Here is a 26,559-nt window from a genome sequence, read left to right as displayed (position 1 = left end):
TATTTGCCAAACCCTTTCTCTGAAAGTAATATGAAGGCCTAGTCATTCCAAGTATTTTTATCATGTATCAAGTAAAAATTAGAACAATTCCTCTGTAATTCTATAATTATTTTCCTGAGGAAGCTAATCATAATTTCTTAATATTTAAACCATTATCTGTACAAAAATCTGTGTGTGTGTGTGTGTGTGTGTATGTGTGTGTGTATGTGTGTGTATGTGTGTGTATGTGTGTGTATGTGTATCATCTTGGGGGCTTGAACTCAGGGCCTGGGTACTGTCCTCGAGCTTGTTTTTTATTCCAGGCTACTGTTGTACCATTGAGCCCAGTCTCTTCCAGGTTTTTGGTGATATATTGGAGCTATGAATCTCACAGACTTTGCTGCATGGGCTTTGAACTGAGATCCTCAGATCTCACCCTCCTGAGTAGCTAAAATTATAGGTGTCAGCCACTATATCTGTCTTACAAAAGTATGTTTAAAATATTTTTTTTAAATCAGGCTTTAGTCAGATTTGTATATTACATTTTGCGGTTGTAACTCATTTGTTGTTGTTGTTGTTTTTTTTTTGGTCCAGTCGTGGGGCCTGAACTCTGGGCCTGGGCGTTGTCCCTCAGCTCTTCAGCTCAAGGCTAGCACTCTACCACTTGAGCCACAGCACCACTTCCGGCTTTTTACTTTTTGCTTATGTGGTGCTGAGGAATCAAACTCAGGGCCTCAGGCATGCAAGGCAAGCGCTCTACCACTGAGCCACCTTCCCAGCCCCATAACTCATTTGTTTTATTCACTCTTAGAGGCCTCCTTATTTACCTTTTGAAGAACATCAGCTGTGTTAATTGGTAGATTATAGTTTCTCTATCATATAAAGAAATCCTCAATTTTCTAAAGTTTTTGACATGTATTATTTTTCCCTTCCTCTCCCCCTCCTTCTTTCCTTTCTTCCTTCCTTCCCTTTTTCCTTCATTCCCTGACTTCTTCCTTCTTTTCTTCCCTTTTACCTTTCCTTTCTTCCTATTGAACCTAGGGCCTTGTAGGTAAGTGAGCTACATTATTAGCATTACTTTTTACACACACATATATATGTATTAAGTATATATGTAATATGTATAGTAATGTGTAAAGGTCTCATGTCTTTTATTTGACTTTTTTTTTTGTTGTTGTTGTTGTGGGGCCTGAACTCTGGGCCTGGGCAGTCCCTCAGCTCTTCAGCTCAAGGCAAGCACTCTACCACTTGAGCCACAGGGCATTTCTGGTTTTCGGAGTGGTTTATTGGAGATAAGAGTCTCATGGATTTTCCTGCTCGGGCTGGCTTTGAACCATGATCCTTAGATCTCAGCCTCCTGAGTAACTAGGATTACAGGTGTGAGCCACTGGCACCCGGATATTTGCCTTTTTTGAACTAAATTGTTTCTAATTTTTATCCTAGGAGAAAGTATTTCATCATGTTGGGAGAAGATGCTGGAAGAGACTCAGGAAGGGAATAATAAAAATGTAAAAAAAAGGTGACTCCTCAGAAGTGCTTAATATTGAAGAAAGGTACTATTTATGTGGAAAGTATTAAGAAACATAACAGCTTAATATGCCTACCCTTTATTGTTAAGTACATTCTTTGAAAGATACATACTTGTCTTGTTTTCACTTGTATGTTTGCAAGCATGTTGATGACACAACCTTCTCTATACTGTCAGTAACAGTGGGAGGTAGAGAGATATGTCAATTCAAGTTAACTTTCCCCATTATATTAGAGGAATTGAGTAAACTTTGTTCACTGTGGACAACCAATCCAGATGTTTCTTCAGCCAGAATTTGTGGCACACACCTGTAATCCTGTATTTTGGAGGCTGAGGTAGGGAGACTGTGAGTTTGAGCTCAGACTATGCTTCATTGTGGATGAGAAGAAAATTAGATCTCAGAATCTCATACTTGTTTTATTTGTAAATTATGATTGTATATATGTTCTAAGTAACAAGTTAAAAATGCTGTGGCAAAGAAAAAGTATCTTTAAAAAATGTTATTATTTTCTTACATATTGAATTTTTTCTTTTCTTTTCTTTTTTTGCCCAAACCGAGGTTTGAACTCAGGCCTTGTGCTTACTTGGCTAGCTTGTTCAGTTGGTGCTCTACCAATTGAGCCACACCTCCAGCCTAATTTTTTTTACCAGTTATTTTGGAGATGGAGTCTCTCAGACTTTCTTCCTAGTCTGGCTTCAAACCTTGATCCTTTGGAACTCAATCTCTTTAAGTAGCTATAATTACATGTTTGATCCACTGGTGCCTAACTTGAATATTTTAGTATATGTAAAAATATATTTTAACAACAAAAATTGTATTTTAACACATATTACATGCGGCAAAATGATTTATACTATGTAGCTTAGGCTGTCATCAAACTTTTGGTCCTCCTGCTTCAGCTTCCTGGGTGTTTGGATTACAGTTATGCACTACCATGCCAAGGTAGAGAGTGTGGCTTCACTTACATTTCAAAGAACCTTTCTTAATTTAAAAATACATATTTAATTTACGATGTTTTGAAGTTATATATGAATATATGAATCTAAAGTCAATAATAGAGTTCAGAAGGGTTCTGAGTATTCCTAAATCATGTGCAAAATATATTTGCATTTTGGAGGGTAGTAGGGGAGTATAGCTTTCATTAAATTCTTCAAAAAGAATTTGTGCCAGGTGCTAGTGGCTCATGCTTGTAAGCCTACCTACTCAAGAGGATGAGATCTGAGGATCGCAGTTGAAAGCCAGCCTAGGCAGAAAAGTCTGGGAGGCTCTTATCTCCCATTAACCACCAGAAAGCCAGAAGTAGAGCTGTGGCTCAAGCGGTAGAGCCCTGGCCTTGAGTGAAAACGCTCGGGGCCAGCATCCAGGCCTTGAGTTAGAGCCCTAGGACTGGCACACAAAAAATTACAAGATTATTGCTTTATTTATTTATTGGGAATGGGCTTTGAACTTAGGGCAATCCTTATTTAATTGATGGTGCTGGGTTTTGAATTTAAGGCACTTAAGGCACTTGCTAGGTCAGTGTTTTATATCACTTGAGCTATGTCCTAACCCTTGATTTGCTTTAAACATTTTTTTTTTTTGTGTGCTGAGAATTGAACCCAGGGTCTTGTGCATGCTAAGCATGGACTACTGTACTACTGAGCTGCATCCTAAAGTCCCTGTCCCTGACTGAAAGTGGTTGGCTTTTAGTGTAGTAATGAGTTTCTTTAGGAGACATGGAGTGTAAATTATTTATACACTGTGATTTGTGTGTTAATTTTTTTTAAATTAGGCCTATTAAAGCTGCCATTAGAGAAAAGAAACAGACCTTTGAAGACTACTTAGAAGAACAAATTCAATTGGAAGAACAAGAACTGAAGCAAAAACAGCTAAGGGTTAGCAGCATTTGTACTACTTAATTAAATTATCCTGATGCTTGCCTAAAAATAACTGAGATTACTTAAATATGCCAGAATTCATTCAAAATGTTGTCCTTTTGTTTTAGGAAGCAGAAGGACCATCACTAATGAAAGCAAAACCCAAACGACCATTCTTAAAACGAGGAGAAGGTTTAGCCAGGTTTACTAATGCTAAATCTAAGTTTCAAAAAGGGAAAGAAAATATAGTCCCTAATCAGAGCACTTCAGAGGAGCTGCATGTGTTTAAAGTGGACAGACAACAGTTCCAGCGGAAAACTGCTCTTATCCATAAAGAACTGTGTGCAGAGAACTCTAGCATTAAGAAGGACAATAAAGCTGGAGCCAAGACTGGTCCTGTCATACTTAATCAGAAACCAAAAGTGCCTAGGAATAGTAACAGGAAAAGTCTTTCTCCATCAGGATTGAAAATACAGACAGGGAAGAAATGTGATGGGCAATTGAGAGACCAGATCAAATCAGAAAAAAAAGCTGACTCTAATAAAGAAAATGTGCCAGAGTGCACAAAACCCTGTGATGCTGATTCCAAAGTATGGCATAAGACACAAGGGAAAGACAAACTTTCTCCTTCATCAGGACTGCTGAGCTGTGTGTCTTCTAAAAGTTTGATAGGTGAGACTATGAAGGCATCTGATTCCTTACTTGACATTTCTCTTCAGAAAAAAATGGAGAATTGGGAACAGGAAAAAGTAAAGGAAAATTTGGAGTTAGACGAGTTTTTGTTTTTAGAACAAGCTGCAGATGAAATTTCATTTTCTAGCAATTCCTCATTTGTACTGAAAATCTTAGAAAGGGATCAGCAGATCTGCAGAGGTCACCGGATGTCTTCAACCCCTGTCAAAGATATAAAGCAAGAGAAGATACATCAGGCAAATGTGAATAGTCAGAGTGACCACGGTGAAGATTCTGGCCATAAAGCTGCACATGAGAGTGAGAGTGAATGTGAGGTCACAGCCAGACCACTTGGTTCAGCATCCTTACCTGATGGTTTGAGAGAACTGTCTTGTAAAATCAGCGGGAAAGCCTTCCAGACGAACACTTGTGAAAACCAAAATTGCTGGGATGTAACCGATGATGAAGGTGTTAGAGACAGTGACAGTAGCACTGACTCTGAGCAGCAGCTTGATGCTACCATGATACCATCCACTGAGGATAGAGAAAGAGAATTCAGTAATAGAGAGGAAAGTCCTCAAGTCTGTGATGGCAAGGGGCCTTTTAGGGACACAAGAAGTCAGGAAGATAAAAGGAGGGATGTTGACCTGGATTTGTCGGATAAAGATTATAGCAGTGATGAGTCTATCATAATAGAAAGCCTGAAAACTAAAGTGTCTGACCCCTCAAACAGGCCTTTATCACTAAGTGTGAGTAAAATTGATTTTGATGATGAAAGATCTTGGACTGAGCTTGGGGAGCAATCATGTAAACATAATGTTATTCTTGAGGATGAAGCCATTTATGGGACACCCCAGACACACTACCCTAATAAGAGTGAAATACATGTCCTGGAGAAAACAATAAAAAGGAAAGTTGCACCAGTGAAGAAAGGAGAAGACTTCAGCAAGTCCGGGAGGAACAGAAGTCCCCCTCCTACGTCCAGTTTGATGATGAAATTCTTTCCATCTTTAAAACCAAAACCAAAATCAGATTCACATGTAGGCAATGAACCCAAGTTAAACAGGAGTCAAGACCAGCCACCAGGTCAGTCAGCATTATAAATTATGTATCAGAACGTTGTAAATGTAACATTTATCAGTCTATTGGCACTTTACTCAGTAGAAATTAATAGGGGATTTGTAGATTATTTTGTGGATTATTTGTAGATGAGATATTTGTAGATGAGATATCCTTTCAGGTTTTCTTTTTTATTATTTGGGGTAGTGGGAGAGGGTCCTGTCTTTGCTGTTGTTGAGGATTAAACCCAGAGCCTTGCACGTGTTTTCTACTCTGAACTACACCTGTAGCTCCATAACTTTTTAAAAAATTTATTACTTTATTGTTAATTATAAAGGTGATATTCAGAGGGATTACTACAACATGAGTCAGGTAATTTCCTTTTGTACAGTGCCCTCCCTTTTCTCTCTCCCAGTCACTCCCATCTCTATTCATGAGTGGTATTCTCCATGCTCATCAGTATCCAGTAAGCTCCAATGCTGCACTTTTTTACTCTTTCTTTCTCCACTTAATTTTTTTTTGTCAGTCATGGGGCTTGAACTCGGCCTGAGCATTGGCCCTTAGCTCTTCAGCTCAAGGATAGTGCTCTACCACTTGAGCCACAGTGCCACTTCCAGTTTTCTGGTGGTTTATTGGAGATAAGAATTTTACAGCCTTTCTTGCCCTGGCTGGCTTTGAGCTGCAGTCCTCAGATCCCAGCCTCCTAAGTAGTTATGATTATAGGCGTGAGCCACTGAGGCCTACCTCCGCTTAATTTTTTTTTTTAAACCACATGCATTAACTTATAAACACGACCAAGAGGAAATACAGTATAGCAGTTCCCTTTTACATTCCCAGTGAAAACCTGAAACTGGATAGTACTGAGCCCTGTATTTTTTTTTTTTTTTTTTGGTCCGGTTGTGGGCCTGAACTCTGGGCCTGGGCGCTGTCCCTCAGCTCTTCAACTCAAGGCTAGTGCTCTACCACTTGAGCCATAGCACCACTTCCGGCTTTTTCCTTTTTGCTTATGTGGTGCTGGGGAATCGAACCGAGGGCCTCAGGTATGCAAGGCAAGCGATCTACCACTGAGCCACCTTCCCAGCCCCAGCCCTGTATTTTTTAAAAAATAGGGTATTTGCTGTGTTGTCCATGCTGTCCTTGTACTCCTAGGCTCAAGCTATCTCCTGCCTCACCTTCCCAAGTGGCTGGGACTACAGGCATGTACCTTCATATTCAGCTTTGTTTTTTATACCTACGTAGTTTTTGCATAAAGGAAGCACTGTGGCTTGTTTTTGCCATACCCAAATTATCACCGCCATTACTTGTGTACTTTGGGCTATTAGTAGGTAAAATTAGGGTTCCCTCACCCAGCCTCTGTGATACTGTGACCAATGTGACTTCTTAGTGACTAGTGGACAGGGAGTGTTTTCAGTGGGAATATTCTGGGCAAAGGTATGGATTCATGTTCCCAGTAGGACATTTAATAACACTACTCAAAATGACATGCAATTTAAAAGTTACTTTAGTATTTTTTGTTTTCTGGTTGATTGCAAAAAATCAAAACTGAGAAAAATAAAGATGTGGACCTTGTGTCAGTAGCTCAGGCCTGTAATCCTAGCTACTCAGGAGGTTGAGATCTCTAGTTAGAAACAAACACTAGCAGGAAAATCTGTGAGACTCTTATGGCCAATTAATCACGGAAAAAGCTGGAAGTGGTGCTGTGGCTCAAGTGGTAGAGTGCTAGCCAGGACTGGCAAAAAAAAAAAAAAAAAGTTTCTATCCTTCCCTAGACCCCTTACTGGTAGCATTATCATTCATTTTATTTGTGTATTCTAAGCTCCCACACATAAAGTATAAATGAGAATATGTAATTCCTTCATAAAATGAAAACGTGCCTTTTAAGCACTGCCCTGTACCTAATGATGAAACTTTTAAATTGTTGTAGTATACACATCTGCCTCATATTTATGGCTGTGTAGTATTCAATTAATATTATGGACTTCTCAAATTCATATTGAAAAACTCCTTTCTATTACATTGTTATGTAAACTCTGAATACCAAGCAAAACATTAGATATTTTAAAATTTAAATTTAAATTGTAACTTAAACTATTTAAAAATATTTTGATGTTAAAAGTAATATTTGTGGGAAGTTTAGAAGCTTAAGCTGGTAGCAGGTGGCTCATGCTTATAATCCTAGCTACTGAAGCCAACCTTTAGTGAAAAGGTTAAGGGAATGCATGAGTCCTTGAGTTCAGGCTCCAGTATCATACATAAAAAAGTTTGGAAACTTGGCTGGGAAGGTGGCTCAGTGATAGAGTGCTTGCCTTGCATGCCTGAGGCCCTGGGTTCGATTCCTCAGCACCACATAAGCAAAAAGAAAAAAGCCGGAAGTGGCACTGTGGCTCAAGTGGTAGAGCGCTAGCCTTGAGCTGAAGAGATGAGAGACAGTGCCCAGGCCCAGAGTTCAGGCCCCAAGACTGGACTTCCCCTCCCCCCCCCAAAAAAAAAAAAAAAGAATTTCTTCAACTTTTCTCCTGGACAAGCTTGGGCTTGCTTCATACTGTGATCCTCAGATCTCAGTTTCCTGAGGAGCTTAGGCTCACAGGCATGAGTCACCAGCTCCTGGCTTCAATTTCATTTTTATGTGTTTCTTTCTCTGATTTGAAGTTTTTTTCTATTGCATTATAATTTATAGTACAGAAATTTATTGTATTCTTGGTTCTTAGAATTAATAGTGTTTTTGTTATTGCAATACCTTTGGTGTAGTTCACTTTTGATGGTCTTTATAGGTCACAGTGCTCCATCTCAGGTTTTGAGAGACAAGATTAATGAATTGGAAACAGAAATAGAAAAATTTAAAGCTGAGAACACATCTTTGGCTAAACTTCGTATTGAACGAGAAAGTGCCGTGGAAAAGCTGAGGTAAGTTTCCATCCATGAGTTGAGAAAGAACTGAAATGATTAAACTATCTAAGACTACATCTAAAATGTGTAAGGCTTTTTTTTTGTCCTTGTACTAGAGCTTGAACTCATGTCCTGGGCATTGTCACTTAGCTTTTTCAACACTGGCTCTTGAGCTACAGCTTCACTTTTAGCTTTTTTGGTAATTTAATTTGAGATAAGGGTTTTGAGTTTGTGTCCCTGTGCTAGCTTTGTACTGTAGTCCTCAGATCTCAGCCTCGTGAGTAGTCAGGATTACCTGTGTGTTTCAGACCTTGGTCTAGAGGTTATTTATTTGTTTATTTTTTGTTGGTTGTGGGGCTTGAACTCTGGGCCTGAAAGCTGTCCCTTAGCTCTTCAGCTCAAGGATAGCGCTCTACCACTTAGCCATAGCGCCACTTCCAGTTTTCTAGTGGTTTATTGGAGATAAGAGTCTCACAGACTTTCCCGCCCCAGCTGGCTTTGAACCACGATCTTTAGATCTCAGCCTCCTGAGTAGCTAGGATTACGGTGTGAGCCACCGGTGCCTGGCTGTGTGAGAATTTTTGTAATGGGATTGGTGGCCTCTGTCAGGTGATAAAGTTTGCTCAGACATTGTTGTTACTTGTTATTTCCTTCTTTCCCTTTCCTTTTGCTTCTTCATTGTACTGAAGGTTAGACCCAGGAACTTGTTCTTGAGCCAAGCTCCTGGCCTGGCACTGTTTACTTGTGAGGGCCTGAGGCACCATTGGCACTGGTAGTTATGGAGGGAAGTATCTATCCTTTGACTAGAAAGTGATGTGGGCCTAGCTGCCTTTTGGGAGAAGTAGTAGTGGGAACCACAGTACTGCTGTGGGTGCTCATACCCAGTCCTGTCAGCAGTGTGTGGTGTGGGATAGCTGGTTAGGGAGTAGATGTGCAGGTGTGCTGAGAGTGAGACGTGGTCATTGCTTTCTCCTGTCATTGTGGGCTTGTTTACTTAGCTGTAGAGCAGGGCTAATGAATGCCAGGGCCTTTCTTCCCTGCTTCATCCAGGTAGTTTTTGAGGGGTAGGGGAAGCAAGGGTAGACTGGGTTGAGAATTGATGCTTGGTTTCACTCCTCCCACTGCCAGCTGTGAAGCCAGGATGGTAGAAGCCAGGATAGTTTGTTTCTCTTATACTGTTTTCCTGGATCTCTTGATCAAACAAGGTTTTCTTCTGCTTATTTCTATTGTTCTCTCATGGTCACTTACCTGAAAACGCACCTGTTGCTTTAGTTGTTGGTGAAGGAGCAGGTGAGTGCTAGTAACTTTGATTCCATTACCTTGAACCTCAAGATCTGTTTTGTGCTTTAAAATTCTTTCAATAAGCGTTTGCTAGAACAGGGAACCCTGGTCAGCTTGGAGTTTTGCTCCGCATGGCGCCACTGAGGTGCCTTAGGATTCACCCCATGGTCTCTTCTGTCTGCCTGCCACAGGTTTGGGGCTGGGGGCAGCAGCGGCTATGCCAGTACTGAAGTTCTCACATTCCTAGCCTTCGGCACATGTCTTCTAGTGTTTCCAGCTTCTGCAGCTTAGTAGCTGATTGGTAGGAGGACCATTTCCTGGAGTTTGCTACTCTAGAATTTTCCTTGACATTAGACCTCTATTTTGTTTCTAAAACCTGAAAAATGATGACCCCAGGAATCTAGATAAGGAATGATAGACAAGTATTAATCTATGTAACAAGGAAATTCAATATTTTATTTGTATTCTGAGGTGTGTTTAAAAATCAGATTCTGAGTCAGGCACCGGTGGCTCACACCTGTAATCCTGAGATCTGAGGATTGCGGTTCAAGGACACCTGTAATCCTAGCTACTCAGGAGGCTGAGATCTGAAGATTGCGTTCAAAGCCATCCCAGGCAGGAAAAACTGTGAAACTCTTATTTCTAATAAACCACCAGAAAACTGGAAGTATTGCTATGGTGCAAGTGGCAGAGCGCTATCCTTGAGCTGAAGAGCTGAGGGACAGTGCTCAGGCCCAGAGTTCAAGCCCCATGACCAACAACAACAACCAAAAAATCAGATTCTGAGGGGCTGAGAAGGTGGCTCAGTTAGTAGAGTGCTTGCCTGGGTTCGATTCCTCAGCACCACATAAGCAGAAAAAGCCGGAAGCGGTGCTGTGGTTCAAGTGGTAGAGCACTAGCCTTGAGCTGAAGAGCTGAGGGACAGCGCTCAGGTCCAGAGCTCAGGCCCCACGACCGACCAAAAAAAAAAAAAAAAAGAAAACCAACCCAAAAACAAAATAGATTCTAAGCCAGGTGCTGGTTGCTCATGTCTAATCCTAGCTACTCAGAAGGTTGAGATCTGAGGATTGCTGTTCAGAGCCAGCCCAGTCAGGAAAGTACATGAGACTCTTTACCTCCAATTAACTGCCAAAACGATGGAAGCGAAGCTCTGGTTCAAGTGGTAGAGTACTAGCCTTGAGCAAAAAAGGTCAGAGTCAGAGCCCAGGCTCTGAGTTCAAGCCCCAGAATTGGCACTAAAAAAAAAAAAAAAAAAGCAAATTCTGAAGAGCAGTTTATTTTTTTTAATGAATGTCAGTCTTTGTTTTTTAAATTATATATAGATATATGCTTACTATAAATAGTAATATGATTAAAAGTTGAATAAAGGGCTGGGAAGGTGGCTCAGTGGTAGAGCACTTGCCTTGCATGCCTGAGGCCCTGGGTTCGATTCCTCAGCACCACATAAGCAAAAAGAAAAAAGCCAGAAGTGGCGCTGTGGCTCAAGTGGTAGAGTGCTAGCCTTGAGCTGAAGAGCTGAGGGACAGTGCCCAGGCCCAGAGTTCAGGCCCCATGACTGGACCCAAAAAAAAAAAAAAAAAAAAAAAAGTTGAATAAAAAGTGAGAATTTAGCTGGGTGCTTATAGCTTATGCCTACAATCTTAGCTCCTTAAGGAGTGTGGTCTTAGGATCACAGTTTGGCAGTTGGGGCAGACAAATCCAAGAGACTTTTTATCGTCAACTAACTAGTGAACTGTAGAGGACTAGAGGCATAGTTCATTGTAGAGCATTCAAGCCTCAGTACTGGCACACACACACACAAAAGTGAGATTTATTTTTAACCCTTTCACTCAATAACATTTAAAATTCTGCACTATATTACTTAAAAATTTTATGAGATCCCCATGGTCCTCCAGATCTCAGCCTCTTGACTTGCTAGAATTAAAGGCATGAGCCACCAGTGCTTGGCATGTTTTAAAGAACATTTGAATCATGAATAATATTTTAGTATTTTCACCATGATGAGCTTTCTTTGCAACATTTAATTTTTGAATGTGGGACTTAACGTTAGAATTCTTATTTTACTGCTGAGGAAACAGGCACTGAAAAGTTGAGAAGTTCTCTGAATTCACTTCTTTTTTTTTTTTTTTTTTTTTGGGTCCAGTCGTGGGGCCTGAACTCTGGGCCTGGGCTCTGTCCCTCAGCTCTTCAGCTCAAGGCTAGCGCTCTACCACTTGAGCCACAGTGCCACTTCCGGCTTTTTTCTTTTTGCTTATGTGGTGCTGAGGAATCGAACCCAGGGCCTCGAGCATGCAAGGCAAGCGCTCTACCACTGAGCCACCTTCCCAACCCCTGAATTCACTTCTTTATTCTGGCTGTTGATTTGTTCTTGAGCTCAGGGCCTGGGTACTGTCCATAAGTTTTTTCTATAAGGCTGATGCTCTACCACTTGAATCACAGCTCCACTTCTGGATATTTGGTGGTTAATTGGAGCTATGAGTCTCATAGACTTTCTTGTCCTGGCTGGCTCCAAACTATGATCCTCAGATCTCAGCCTCCTGAGTAGCTAGGATTATAGATGTGAACCACCAGCGCCTGGCCTTTTTTGTTTGTTTTGAGGTGGCATCCCATTGTGTTGCTCAGGCTGGTTTTGAACTCCTAGACTAAAGGGATCTTTCCCTACCCTGGCCTCCCAAGGGCTAGGACAATAGGTGTACACTGATATACGGGCTTAAGTGTGGAATATTATATTGACATGGTCCCATTAAGTGACAACATGGTTTGGTCATTGTAGGAAAGAAATTGCAGACTTTGAGCAACAGAAAGCCAAAGAACTGGCTCGAATAGAAGAGCTTAAAAAGGAGGAAATGAGGAAGCTACAAAAGGAGCGTAAAGTTTTTGAAAAATACACTACAACTGCAAGGGCTTTTCCAGATAAAAAGGAACGTGAAGAAATACAGGTATGCTGGTTCTTTCTTAACATTATACTCATAAATGTGTAAAGGTGAGAGTTGGAAGAATCTCATTCGAGTGATATATCAGAGAAAAACTGGATATCAGTTTATTGTTTATTCATTCACTAAATAATCTGAGACTGCATCAGATAAATTTTTCTTGTCTTTTTTTTTTTTTTGGGTCCGGTCGTGGGGCCTGAACTCTGGGCCTGGGCGCTGTCCCTCAGCTCTTCAGCTCAAGGCTACCGAACTACCACTTGAGCCACAGCACCACTTCCGGCTTTTTTCTTTTTGCTTATGTGGTGCTGAGGAATCGAACCCAGGGCCTCAGGCATGCAAGGCAAGTGCTCTACCACTGAGCCACCTTCCCAGCCCCTTTCTTGTCTTTTTAAAAGAGTATAAGATACCATTTTTTTCCCTTAGAGTTTTGCATAAGGATCATGGATAAACTAACAAACCATGAGCAGTGCAATGTTTAATGTCTTGTTAGTCTTTTTACCTATCACATAGTTAATACTGTAGATAAGTTCATTAATAATAATATAAAGTACTTATACTAACTAGGTGTTTACTTCTAAGACATGTAAAATGAGAAGTCAGGTAATCAGTTTTGTTCACTTCATAGTTAGAAATAAGAATATAACAGTTAAAAAGAACAAATGCAGGGTTGGGATGTAGTGCAGTGGCAAAACACTTGCCTAACAAGTGTAACATCCTAGGCGTGATCCCCAGTACCAAAAAAGAAAGACAAAAAAAAGAAAAAAGAAAAATGTATCTGGGTGCATATGGCTGCCTCATGATTATAATCCTATGCTAAGGTCTGAGAATCACATTTGGAAGTCAGCCTGGTCTAGAAAGCCCATGAGATTTTTTTTTTTCTGGGGTGGTGGGGGGGTGGGGTGGGCAGAGATATGGTTAGTTGTGGGGCTTGAACTCTGGCCCTGCATGCTGTCTCTGAGCTCTTCAGCTCAAGGCTAGCATTCTACCACTTGAGCCATAGTGCCACTTCCGGTTTTCTAGTGGTTTTTTGGAGATAAGAGTCTCACAGAGGGGCTTGGAAGGTGGCTCAGTGGTAGAGCGCTTGCCTTGCATGCATGAAGCCCTGGGTTCGATTCCTCAGCACCACATAAGCAAAAAGAAAAAAGCTGGAAATGGCGCTGTGGCTCAAGTGGTAGAGCGCTAGCCTTGAGCTGAAGAGATGAGGGACAGCGCGCCCAGGCCCAGAGTTCAGGCCCCATGGCCGGACTCCCCCCGCCCCAAAATATATATATATATATAAAGTCTCACAGACTTTGCTGCCTCGGTTGGCTTTGAACCATGATCCTCAGATCTCAGCCTCCTGAGTAGCTAGGATTTACAGGTGTGAGCCACCAGTGCCCAGCTAAGCCCGTGAGATTCTTATCTCCAGTTAACTTCCTAGAAAGGCTGTAAATAGAGCTGTCACTTTAGTGGTAGAGCACTAGCATTGAGCAAAAAAATGCTTAGAAATAGTACTGAGGCCCTGAGTTAAGGACTGGCATAAAAATACAAAACAAATGTATTTTTCTTTCTTTTCGTGCGTGCGTGCGTGCGTGCGTGCGTGCGTGCGTGCGTGTGTGTGTGTGTGTGTGTGTGTGTGTATTGGGGTCAGACTCAGGGTCTCACTTGGCTTTTTTTTTCTCAAGACTGGCACTCTCCTACTTGATCCACAGCTCCACTCTCAGCTTTTTGCTGGTTAATAGGAGGTAAGAGTCTCACGGGCATTTCAGTGCAGGCTGGCTTTGAACACTAATTCTCAGATCTCAGATTCCTGAGTAGCAAGGATTATAGCTGTAAATCATTGTTGCCTGGCACAAATGCCTTTTTTTTTGGCTTGAGACTGGGACTTAAACTAGGTACCTACTACTTTTGCTCACTGGCTAGCGGTTTATCAACTGAGTCATGCCTCCAACCCTTAAATGCATTTTTATTAAAACTGTAAACCTAAAGCTGGTGCTGGAGGTTTTCAACTAATCCTATCTACTCAGGAAGCTGAGATCTGAGGATTGTGTTTAGAAGCCAGCCCCAGGTGCAGGAAAGGCTGATACTCTTATCTCCAATTAGTCACAGAAAAGAAAGCTAAAGTTATGCTTGGGGCTCAAGTCATGTAGAGTGCTAGCCTTGAGCAAAAGAAGTTCAGGGACAGTACCCAGGCTTAGAGTTCAAGCTCCAGGACCAGCAAAACACACACACACACCGCACGCACGCACGCACGCACGCACGCACGCACGCACGCACGAACTTGTAAACCTGGAAGTCATGTGTGTGTGTGTGTGTGTGTGTGTGTGTGTGTGTATAAATATATATATGAGGCATATTTATGTCATATGCAAAGGTTACTAAGAGAAAACGAACAGATTGGCAAAATATTTAGTAAAAATAAAAGTAATTTCATCAAAGTTAAAATTTCAACTTGTCAATTTTATATGGCCATTTATATTGTCAATTTCTTCAAGTAAGGTGCACAGTACTTTTCTGCTTTTTTCTTTTTTTTTTTGGTGCCAGGCCTAGGGCTTGAACTCAGGGTCTGGGACTGTTCCTGAGCTTTTGTGCTTGAGCACTCTACCACTTGAGTCGCAGACAGGCACAGCTCCACTTCTGGCTTTTTTTTTTTTTTTTTTTTTTTTTGGGTCCGGTTGTGGGGCCTGAACTCTGGGCCTGGGCGCTGTCCCTCAGCTCTTCAGCTCAAGGCTAGCGCTCTACCACTTGAGCCACAGCACCACTTCCGGCTTTTTTCTTTTTGCTTATATGGTGCTGAGGAATCGAACCCAGGGCCTCAGGCTTGCAAGGCAAGCGCTCTACCACTGAGCCACCTTCCCAGCCCCCACTTCTGGCTTTTTGGTGGCTATACATTGGAAATACGAGTCTCATAGATTTTTGTTGCCTGGGCTGGTTTTGAACTGTGATCCTCAGATCTCAACCTCCTGAATAGCTAGGATTATAGATGTGAACCACTGGCTTTCCATGTTTTAAATACTAGTGCTTTTGAGTCTGTCATGTACTTTTTTCCTTTCCTATGCTGTATGGCTTCCTTAAACAATCTCACTACATACTTTGTTGCTCAGGGTGGCCTTTGTTATTATTGTTTGGTCTTTCTTTCCTTTTCCTTCTTTTCTTAAATTTTTTCCTTCCTTAATTTTTTCTTTCTTATTTTGAATCAGGGTCTCTGTATAGTCTAGGCTGGCATCAAACTATCCTAAGTGGCTTATATTGTAGATACATGCTGTCATGCCTAGCTCAGGATGTTTAGTTCTGTTAATGTATAGATTTAAAGGACAGATTCTACTATGTTTTGGTTAATGCTCAGTTTACTAAGGCTAATATGTTAGATTTTGATAATTTATTAAAATTTGTATTAAAATGCATATATGTTTGTGTGTATGTTGCATGGAACTAAAGCTTGAACTCAATGTCCTGTACTTGTCAGGCAAGTGTTGAGCTGTTCCAAAGAACTTTTTATGATTTTTTTGTTGAAAAGATACAGAAAGCATTCTCCCTACTATTTTTTGTTTTGTCATATTTTTGTAGTTCTAGAGGTTTGCACTCAGGGCCTAAGCTTGTTGGGCAGGAAGGTTCTTTATCACTTGAGTCCTTCTGCTAGTCCTTTCCTCTTTTCAAAATATTTTTAGGCTGGATGCAGTGGTTCACACTTTAGCCCTAGCTACTTGAGAGTGAGACTGGGAGGATTTCAGTTTGAAGCCAGTCTTGGAAAAAAGTTTGTGAGTTCCTGTGTCATCCTGAGTGTGATTCGATAGGTACCTTAGCTATGTGGAAAACCTAAATATGAGTATCTCTGTCCAGGCTAGTTGTGCATAAGCATACTAAATTAGGCAACTTCTTTAAAAAAATTTTTTTATCTTTTTTTTATTGTCAAGGTGATGTAGAGAGGGGTTTCAGTTTCATAAGTAAGGTATTGAGTACATTTTTTCTCAACGTTGTTACCTCTTCCCTCAGTTTTCTCCTGCTTTCCTTGCCCCCAATTCCCCCATCCCCCACAAGTTGTATAGATCGTTTCCAACATATTATCTTGTGTCTGGGCAAGTTCTTAAGACAGTTGGAAACAGTGCTGGGGGTGAGGCACAATTAGCATCTTAAACCCTGTATTCAAACCACAAAAAAGTAAACTGAGGCTTGAACTCAGGATCTTGTGTTCTTGATTTTTTTCACTGTAGATTGGTGCTCTGCCACTTGAGCCATATCTCTACTTCAGGCTTTTTGCTAGTTAATTAGACATAAGAGTCTCATGGACTTTTCTGACCAGGCTGGCTTTGAGCTTCGGTCTTCAAATCTCAGATTCCAGAGTAGCTAGGATTATGAGCCACCAGTACCAAGCTAGTAATTTTTGTTTAAAAATTAGAAGCTATTTCAAAGTATACATAAAATATTAAGAATAAAAGAATGAATTTTCCAGTGATTAGCCAGTGTTTATTTCAGCTTTATTATATCATCTCTCTGAATGCCACTCTTGAAGTGGCTCATGCCACATTTTAAAATTTTGACCTTCTCTTCTTTCTAGCGCTCCTCATACTTCATTAGTCCCCTAGTCTCAGCCTCTTTGTCTTTTCTTCCATCTTCTGTGTCCCTGCTATTTGAGCCCTCCCTTAGGGGACTGTTACCTGACTCACACATTGATTTTTCCCTCCATTTCCTTTCTCTCCATATGAATCCATTTTCATTTACTGCTGATTCTCTCCATCAGTTACAAATGCACTATTGTTTCTAAGGCAAAAATCCCTCTTGAGAGCCAGTGTTAGTTGCCTGTAATCCTAGCTACTCAGAGGCTGAGATCTGTGGCTTGTAGTTTGAAGCCAGCCTGGGCAAGAAAGTCTTTGAGTCACTTATTTCCAATCAGCCACCAGAAAGCCTGAAGTGGAGCTATAGCTCTAATGGTAGAGTGCTAGCCTTGAGCAAAAGGGGCAGTACCCAGGGCTCTGAGTTCAAGCCCCAGGACTGGCACACACACACAAAATAATATAAATAAGTAAATAATCTCTCAACCCCACAGCCCTCTTTCTTTTTCTTAGCAGCAGTACTCCTAGGAAGTACTTCGTATCACCAGTCTCCAGATATCACCTGTTATTTTCTCCCCACATAATTCTGTCCCTGTATTTCACTATTTGCTATGAAGCTGCCTCTGCTGAGGTAACGATGCCTAGCTTACGATGATAGGTGCCGGTCACTGGGTCCAGCAATGGATCCATGAAGGGGTCTCGTGAACTTTTCTGTTTGGGCTGGCTTCAAATGTCAGTCATTCTGTTCCCAGCCTTTCAAGTAGATAAAATTACATACGTGAGCCACCGGTGTCTGGTTATTTTTGAGCTAGGGTCTTGCTTCCTGCCTGCCTGGACTGTGATACCCCATTTTATGCTTCCTGACATTGCTGAAATGACAGGCACGTATCACTGGGTCCAGCTGCGTTCTCTTGAGAGATGGAGTCTCAAGGATTTCTCCCTAGGCTGGCCTGGCATCATAAGCTTCTTAATCTGAGCCTCTCACATAACTTAGAATAGCAAGTGTGTGCTACTGTGCCCAACTATGAGTTGAGGAGATTTAATGAACTTTCTTGCCTGTAATGGTCTCAAACTGTGATATTCCCATTGTCAGCCTCCCCAGTAGTGAGGATTGTGTGTGAACCACCAGTGCCTGGCTTCTGCTCAGATTTTTTGTGTGGATGTACTTCTTTCTTAACAAAAGAGCCTCACGTTCCAAGTGGCCTGAGCTGTCCCCTTTCTCATCAGCTCCTAATTCTTTCATCATTCACTTGTTCTCTTCTATGGCCCTTCGCTGTCCTGTAACTGTACAGGCACTGTTCTCCTGGTGATCTGGGCCTCATACTCTACCTCCTGCAGGTCTCTGTCAGAGAGATCTGCCACCTTTACTAGTGTGCTTCACTCTGCACATGGATGGTCCAGCACTCACCCGCTATCTGTCTTGAGACACTTTAAGTCTTGAGGGCCTGGCCTATGTTTTATTTGTAGTATGCCAGGGACTTGTAACAGCGCATATATTAGACATAATACCCATTGCTATTGAATCCCTAACCCATTTAGACTTGAATGTCTCTGTTGCAACATTAATAGATTTTCTTGCATGGTAAAAATGCATTTGAGAAATTCCCTATTAGTCTGTAATTATTATTATTGTCATCATCATCATCATCATCATCATCATCAGTACTGAGTTTCACATTCAGGGCCTTGTACTTGCTTGGCAAGAACTCTACCACTTGAGTCAGCCGTTAATCTATAATTTTTTAAAATAAGGAATCTGATGCTCAGGGAGGTTAGTGATTTTATTTCAGGAAATTTCAAAGTTTGTGCCTAGGATCTGAGATTGATCTCCTCAAATCGGAGTCCAGCTGCCTGCTTATTGGGTGGGAGCCCTAAAGGGGAGACCTTTGAGCTTCTTTGACCTTCGAGTATCTTCTGAGGTACTTTGGCTGCTGTGAGGCCTACCTACGTGGATGCATGTTGCTGAGGTGTTTTGGGCTCCCACCATTCCCAGCCTCCCTGTCCTGCTGTCCTCCCAGCTGTCCTGCTTCTGTTCACGCTCTCTTCTCAGCTCTCTCCTTCCTGGAGACTTATCTGCATGTGTTCCTTAGCTCCTTGTCCTGTTCTGATTGCTGTTTTGATTTCTGTTTGTGCATTTGTACTTCTAGATATGGCTAACAGTTTTTTTCATGTATTGCATTTAGTCCATCTGAAACAATTCATGTACCCTCCACCCCCCTTTTTTTTCTTCCAGTCCTGGGGCTGGGCTGGCTTTGAACTTCAGTCTTCAGATCTCAGTCTCTCGAGTAGCTAGAATTACAAGTGTGAGCACCGGTGCCTGGCTGCAATTCATGTTCTTTTTTTTTTTTTTTTTTTTTTTTGGGTCGTGGGGCTTGAACTCTGGGCCTGTGTGCTGTCCCTGAGCTTTTCAGCTCAAGGCAAGTGCTCTACCAATGAGCCACAGTGCCACTTCCGGTTTTCTGGTGGTTCATTGGAGATAATAGTCCTCACAGACTTTACTGCCTGGGCTGGCTTTGAACTGTGATCCTCAGATCTCAGCCTCCTTGAGTAGCTAGGATTACAGGCGTAAGCTGTAACTCATGTTCTTAATATCTGTTGCTTCTCATGAATTCCAAACAAAATCAGTTTTAGAATTGGATTCAGTCAACCTTCTTATCCCAACTTTTCCTTCCTCAAATTGGGGAATGTATATATGTATATGAACTCAGGGCCTGGGTACTGTACCTGAGCTTTTTTGCACAAGGCTGATGATCTATCACTTGAGCCACAGTTCCACTTCCAGCATTCTTGTGATTAGTTGTGACAGGAGTATTCCTGCACAGGCTGGCTTCAAACTGTGAGTCACAGATTTTAGCCTCATGAGTAGCTGGGATTACACGCATGAGCCACCAGAGCCTGGCTGTTTTTAAACCAAGTATAACCAAGTATGGCCCTTCTTCCTCTTTCAGTTTGTAGCTTAAGGCCTTTATCACTTCATGCTATGTACTTGTAGTCACCTCCTGAGCCATGGGGCCTCTACTTTACTCCAATGTCATTTATTGACTTTCTCTTTTCTGCTACCTGTGGTAGGCTAGAAGTTCTATGTCATTGAAATGTCCTTTTTACATTGTTTTTCATTCTCATTACATTGTTTTAGTTCTAGTATTTTTTTTGAAAGGCTTTGAAACAGCAAATAGCAGATTTACAAGAAGATCTGAAAAGGAAGGAAGCAAAATGGTCAAGTGCACAGAGCCGTCTGAGAAGCCAGATAGAAATGTTAGTCAAAGAGAACACAGACCTCCGGGAAGAGATCAAAGTGATGGAAAGATTCCGACTAGATGCCTGGAAGAGGGCAGAGGCCATTGAGAACAGCCCCAAGACCCACCGATGTGTGACTGCCACAAAGAAAAACAAGTCTGTGGTAGGTTTGGGGCAGCTGTTTTTGCCAAGTCAGGAGTAACAGTAAATGTTTGAGCATTTCAATTCATGAAGACAGAAAATTGGAGTGGTAGGTTCAAGGGCTGGGAGTCAGTGTTTAATGAGTCTATGGTTTCAGTTTTATAAAACTAAAATGTTTAGGAGATGGAGGGAGGTGATGGTTGCACTTAATATAACAACATGTATACTAATATATTCAGCTCTGCACTTAAGAATGGTTTAGATGGTGAATTTTAGGTGACTTTTTTTTTTTTTTTTTGTCGGTCATGGGGCTTGAACTCTGGGCCTGGGCGCTGTCCCTCAGCTCTTCAGCTCAAAGCGAGCGCTCTACCACTTGAGCTACAGCGCCACTTCCGGTTTTCTGGTGGTTTTATTGGAGATAGGAGTCTCACGGTCTCTCCTGCCCGGGCTGGCTTTGAACCGCGATCCTCAGATCTCAGCCTCCTGAGTAGCTAGGATTACAGGCGTGAGCCACCAGCGCCCGGCATTTTAGGTGACTTAACATTTTACCACAATTAAAATAAGCGCTATATACTGGTACTTTTAAAATTCATTTTTACCATTCTTACAAAGGCAATGCTGAAAAGGCAGGTATTCTCAGTTTAAAAGGTCAAATGTGGAGTCACATGCATAGGTTCCTTTTAGGTCTGTGTGAATAACCAGCTGTAGCAGGCGCAGGGCTCTGAGGGTGCAAGGTGGGCAAAACAGACAAAAGCCCTCAAGGGACTGTGTTCTTCACACAGCACAAAGACTATGAAATAGAAAGACTACACATGGTAGGGTAGGGTGGGTAGGTACATCAGTGTGTGGATTGTGAGATCACAACGAGGCTTAGGAGAAAAGGCAAGGCCAGGGGAGCTGTTGGGGTGCAAGTCTCAGAGCTGCCATTTGAATTAGGATGGTTGGAATTATGGCTGGAGGCAGCCATAATGGGACTGTGGCCAGCAGATAAGAGTGAAAATAAAACTGCAGTTTTCTTGCACTCTGAGTATCATATGGTGTTTCGATAACATAGGTCAACGCTTTTTATTCATAGAACCTGTCTGTGCAAATTCAAAAGAATCATATTTCTTCAGGAGCCCAGGTAGAAAAATATAAGAAAAACTACTTGCCAACACAAGGTAAGAGGCTGAATAATTTTTTGTATAATATTTCAGAATCTTCAAGAACACTGCATGCAAGTGTGTGTGTGTGCATGCGCACACATACACACAATAAGGAATAGACATTTATAGAAGAAGTAGAGCATTTTGAATATGATTGAAGTTGCTGCTTACCATCTTACTCTCCCAGATGACAGTTCATGGTAACATTCTATTCTGGTTTGTCTATTTATTTTCTTAGTATTGTGAGATTTACTTGCATCAATACTTAAAACTCTGGGTGATTGACTTTCACATTTTTGTAGACTCTCTTGATGGTGTCCCTGTTTGGGCATTTGGGTTGCCCCAGTTTTATAGAAGAATGGATTAAACATAGGAGTTTGCAGAGCAGGCCTTAAAAGCATAGCTGCCCCACTAATGGGCAGAGGAGTAGATGTGGGACTTGTCAATGTTTCTTTCCAGAGTGGGTCATGCCAAGTTCCATCAGTGGAATAAACCCTCTATGCCTGCTAGTGCTTGATCTGGTCAAACTAAAATATTGCTTCATCATGATGTTGTGGTTCTGTGTGCACCCCTGATCAGTGGGTCTTGTCTCTTCTCACAGGTATGATGTCTGGGGTCCCTGTTTTGTTCATATCTTTTTCCCATTTGAAATTTAGCAAATCGTTGCTCCTTATAGAAGTTGATGCTTGTCAGTTATAAGCACTACCAAAAGTATCTATAGTTTAGATTTTTAGTTTGTACTTTTATTTCTTTTTCTTTTTGCAGTACTGAGGTTTGCACTCTGAGCCTTAGACTTGCTAGGCAGATGCTCTACTGCTTGAGCCATGCCTCTACTCTTTTTTAAAGTTTATTCTTTCATGACTTTAGGAAATCTCTCTCTTTTTCTTTCTTTCTTTCTTTCTTTCTTTCTTTCTTTCTTTCTTTCTTTCTTTCTTTCTTTCTTTCTTTCTTCCTTCCTTCCTTCCTTCCCTCCTTCCTTTCTTCCTTTCTTTCTTCCTTTCTTCCGTTCGTTCGTTTGTCAGACATGGGGCCTGAACTCTGGGCCTGGGCACTGTCCCTCAGCTCTTCAGCTCAAGGCTAGTGCTCTACCACTTGAGCCACAGCACCACTTATGGCTTTTTCTGCTTATGTGAGTGCTGAGGAATTGAACCCAGGGCCTCATGCAAGGCAAGCACTCTACCACTGAGCCACTTCCCAACCCCAGGAAATATTTCTTGGGATATATATATATATATATATATATATATGCACTTCACCACACTCCCTGGAATTAAAATATAGTGACAACACATATTTTAACTTAGGTATAAGTAAGATTAGCAGTACCTGCCACCACCCCTCCACGATGTTTTATGACTTAAAAGACTCCCACTGACTTTAAGTGTCATGGGTGGGATCATACTGTGTGCATTCTGCTCCTTTGATGCTGATGCCACAAAGGTCAGTGATTCTCATGAATATCCTTGGAAACATGTAGGTTGGTTGGGCTTTCCATGCTGGGCATATAGACTCAGGGCTTCCAGCAGTGGCTCCTGTAGCTTGTCCATTTTGTCACATTTTTCAGGGTCCATGTGGTGTCCACAGATGAGGCAGATGGTGCTTAGCAGCCCAATCTGTCATCCATATTCAGTGGCTGGTGCAGCAATGGCAAAGATGGAGTCTGTGAGTGGCCCAGTGCTGTACATCTGGTTCGGGGTCAGCCTGTCAGAGAATGTCATGGTGTCCTGCAGTGTACTTTGGGCACAAAGTACACTGAACTTCAGTGCAGACCACTGGGTGCAGCTGTGGCACAAGTTCATGGTGTTCTTGCCCATCTGGCAGAGCCATGGGCCTTGCTGACCTTGGTGGTAAGCTCTTGTAACAGGGACTTAGCTCATAGCTGTCATGTGACCCTTTTTCCCTTACCTCTTTCTTCCTGTTCCTGTCATTCCACACTGCTCCCTTGGACATGCCTACTGGGAAGCACTCTTGAAGATGGCAGCACTGACAGCAATTTCTGGTGACCTTGTTGCTGGTTGTGTTGCAATGACATGTGCACAGCATGTTGTGGATGTGTCATTGGAAGAAGCCCTTAGTGGTAGCCAGAGGACTTGCCATTGCTCAGCCTGTAGAGTCAAGGAGGGGGTGAGGGTGAGGACAAGCTGGGTGCCACTTCCTCTGAACTAGTGTTCTGTGTCTTCACTGATTGCAGACTGGCAGGTTGTGGCCATGCAGTTATCTCAAGGTGCTGCCTGTGGGTCTACACAGCAAGTTGGCCTTGGGGCCTGCAGCCCCATACAGCTAGCAGACCCAGGGCAAATGATTCCTGAAGTTGTACATCTCGGCCTGGCTTGGGGGAAAGCTGGGTGCTAGAACACCAAGGACCCAGAGCCCATTCCCCTTCTCCCTCTGCCCCCATGATGCCCTGCTCCTGGAGGGAAGAATGGGAGGGGCTAGCATAGGGTGCCAAACTGCATGGGAGTAAAGTGGATAAGGAAAAGGGCGGTTCCCAACAAGGGAAAAGGACTCGGTGGGCTTGAAGCCCAGGCTTTGCCTTCAGCCTCGGTGGGGTTCATTGGGCTCACTCTGGGTGCCTTGCCTGTTAGCACTGTGAAGACTTTTTGTACACACACACTAATTTCTGTAGTCATGTATCTAAGGCTGGATGGCTTGATGTGAACATGATTTTTTTTTTTCCATTCTTTAAATTTTTTTCTTGTTCTGGTACTAAGATTTGAACTCAGGGCCTTGATCTGTTGCTCAACTTTTTGCTATAGCCATATCTCCAGCCTGACAGTTTGCGGGTTAATTGCTGGTTAATCTTGGACTTCTCTGCCTAGGTTGAACCTCAGCCTCCTAAATAGCTAAAGTTACAAATGTGAGCCTCTGTCACTCAGCTGGTATGAATATCTTTAATGTTAATAGATGTTTTTCCAAAATGATTTGTTAGCAGCAGCAGGAGAGTGCTTGGTACTGTCAGATTTGTTTTTTTCCCCCCCAATCAGATAAAGGTATCACCATTTTTATCCCCTACTTACTTAAATACATTGCCTCTGCTTAGTAGCTATGTAGGCTTCCTTGCTTTTTTTTTTAAGATTTATTTAGGTCTTTGTCCATTGTTCTTGGGGTTGTCTGTTTGAGTTTTCTCTACTTGTGCATGTGAGGTATGTGTAAGATGGTGCGCAGCACCAGGTACTGGTCCCTTCTCCTACCCACCACCTCTCCTCTTCTGCCCTGTCGCCAGTATCTTGAGTGTCCAAGTCATTATTAGATTGGCCTGAGAGAAATAAACTTGATGTATAATGAATTCACAGGATTTGAATTCTGGGCTTGTCTTTTATTAGTTGACTACCTTGGTAAGCTATTTATCCCCTCAATGTTGGTTTTCTCACCTTCTAAATGGAAATATTAGTCTTCTCCTTAGAGATGGTTAGATTATAAATGAAAATAGCTTCTGTTGTACCATGGGCTCCTTGAGGTTGAGGATGGTGTTCTTCCTGTGTCCTGGCCAAACATAACACTCTGGTTAACCACGTCCCTGGCTGCTACCTCGTCACAAGTCAAGCCAGCCCTCAGTGTCCTTCTTGATTCCTTCTGCCAGTAATTCCGACGCAGATATTTTCTGAACTCATTGTTGAATTGTATGAAATTGCTGGCTGACACCTGGCACGTTACAATGCGGGAACACTTCTGTCTCTTTGGTATGACAAACCTGTGCACTTGACATCCTCCAGCTGACTGTTTTGTCTCTTATCCAGGCCATTCTCTGACAGCATCTAGCATTCTTTGTACTTTTTAACATGTAAATCAGAATCTGGGACTTGAATAAAACCCATCAAAGTTAGGAGTTGACAATATAAAGAAGATATGTATGAACAAAATACTAGAGCTTTAGAATACTTCTTGAAGTCCACCTCAATTTGTTGCTAATGCAACAATTTTTTTTTCTTTTTTTGCTGGTGCTAGGAACTTGAACCCAGGGCTCTGTCCCTGAGCCTCGCTGCGCTCGCTAGTGCTCTACCACTTGAGCCACAGCACACCACTTCTCACTTTTGCTGATTAGTTTATTTGGAGTCTCATGGACTTTCCTGCCGGGGCTGGCTTTGAACCTTGATTGTCAGATCTCGGCCTCCTGAATGGCTAGGATTACAGGCATGAGCCACTGGCACCTGGTGGCGTATGTGTATTTATTGCTTAGTGGTAATAGTACATGATTGGTGTGCTGGTTATGACTTTAAAATATTTAGGGGTGGTCATTTATGTTTTAACTAAATTCCCAGTTATTTGGTCAAGGCAAATTCTCTGTCTTTTTGGATGCCTCTGATCTGTGTATTACACCAGTTTCTTCCTCTTTGTGATTGTTTCTAGAACACCATTGAGACTGTAAGTGGCCCCTATCTCTTGTGCATTGTAAGAACCGATATTGTGTTTTTGTATTTCTTGATTAAATAATGGGAAACATACTAAGACTTCCTTGATTAAAGGATAAAGGACAGCAGTTCAGAAAAGGATATTGCTAAGGAAATATATGATCAGATGCTGGTCAGTTTAACATTTCACTAAACACTAATAAGTTTTACTAAATGTGAATATATTTTTAAACTAAATACTTAATACAACTCACAATTATGTTCTAACAGGTAGTCAGTCTCGGAGAATCAAGTTGGTGTCACCTCATGATTTAGGCAGCACTGATAAGGGACAGGTAAATCTTTTCATATTTTTAAATAGACATTTTACTTAACATTGTAATATATGTCATATATGTGTGTATACATATATACATACATATGTATATATATGTGCATGTATATGCACATATATATACATACACATATATACATACACACACCAAACACTAGTTATAGAACCCTGTAATACTAGGATCTGGAAATAAGTATAGGTTTAACTGCTTGAAATGTCTTGTCTTACAGGCTGCCTTACCTAGGGAGCCACTGGAACCAGTACATTTTCCAGATCCTGAATATAAAAAGGAAGAAAATGAAAAAGAAGAAATCCAGGGAGAAATCAATCATCCTGATGGCAAGGTTTAAAATTAAAAAAAAAAAAAGTTGTAAAAAAGCAAGCATTGGAGACAGGTGCTGGTGGGTCATGCCTGTCTGTAATGCTAACTCCTCAGGAGGCCGAGATCTGAGGATCACCATTCAAAGCCAGCCTGGGCAGAAAAGTCTCCGAGAGACTCTTATCTCCAATTAACCACTGAAAAGCTAGAAGTGGCACTGTGGCTTAAAGTGGTACAGCACTAGAGCTCAGGGATAGCATCCAGGTCTTGAATTCAACCCCCATGACCAAAAAAAAAAAGAAGTAAGCAT

General features: G+C 41.8%; 1 protein-coding gene and 1 pseudogene across 1 annotated transcript in view; one reads left to right on the top strand and one right to left on the bottom strand.

Annotated features, from left to right (window-relative positions):
* Cpap (centrosome assembly and centriole elongation protein) overlaps positions 1–26,559 on the top strand; it is a 51,861-nt gene that overhangs the window by 19,639 nt on the left and 5,663 nt on the right. The window contains 10 exon segments of the mRNA XM_070003141.1: positions 1,423–1,495; positions 1,497–1,532; positions 3,280–3,382; positions 3,493–5,122; positions 7,867–7,999; positions 12,036–12,201; positions 19,882–20,124; positions 21,178–21,262; positions 25,867–25,931; positions 26,161–26,274. Of these exon segments, the coding sequence (XP_069859242.1) occupies positions 1,423–1,495; positions 1,497–1,532; positions 3,280–3,382; positions 3,493–5,122; positions 7,867–7,999; positions 12,036–12,201; positions 19,882–20,124; positions 21,178–21,262; positions 25,867–25,931; positions 26,161–26,274 (2,648 nt within the window).
* On the bottom strand, positions 23,043–24,953 carry LOC138813595 (retinoic acid receptor beta-like; annotated as a pseudogene).

Source organism: Dipodomys merriami, unplaced genomic scaffold (genome assembly GCF_024711535.1).
Source record: "Dipodomys merriami isolate MVZ:Mamm:240054 unplaced genomic scaffold, mDipMer1.0.p SCAF_6, whole genome shotgun sequence".
NCBI classification, from domain to species: domain Eukaryota; kingdom Metazoa; phylum Chordata; class Mammalia; order Rodentia; family Heteromyidae; genus Dipodomys; species Dipodomys merriami.
The sequence above is the reverse complement of the archived record's forward strand: the minus strand, read 5'-3'. Positions and strand labels throughout refer to the sequence as shown.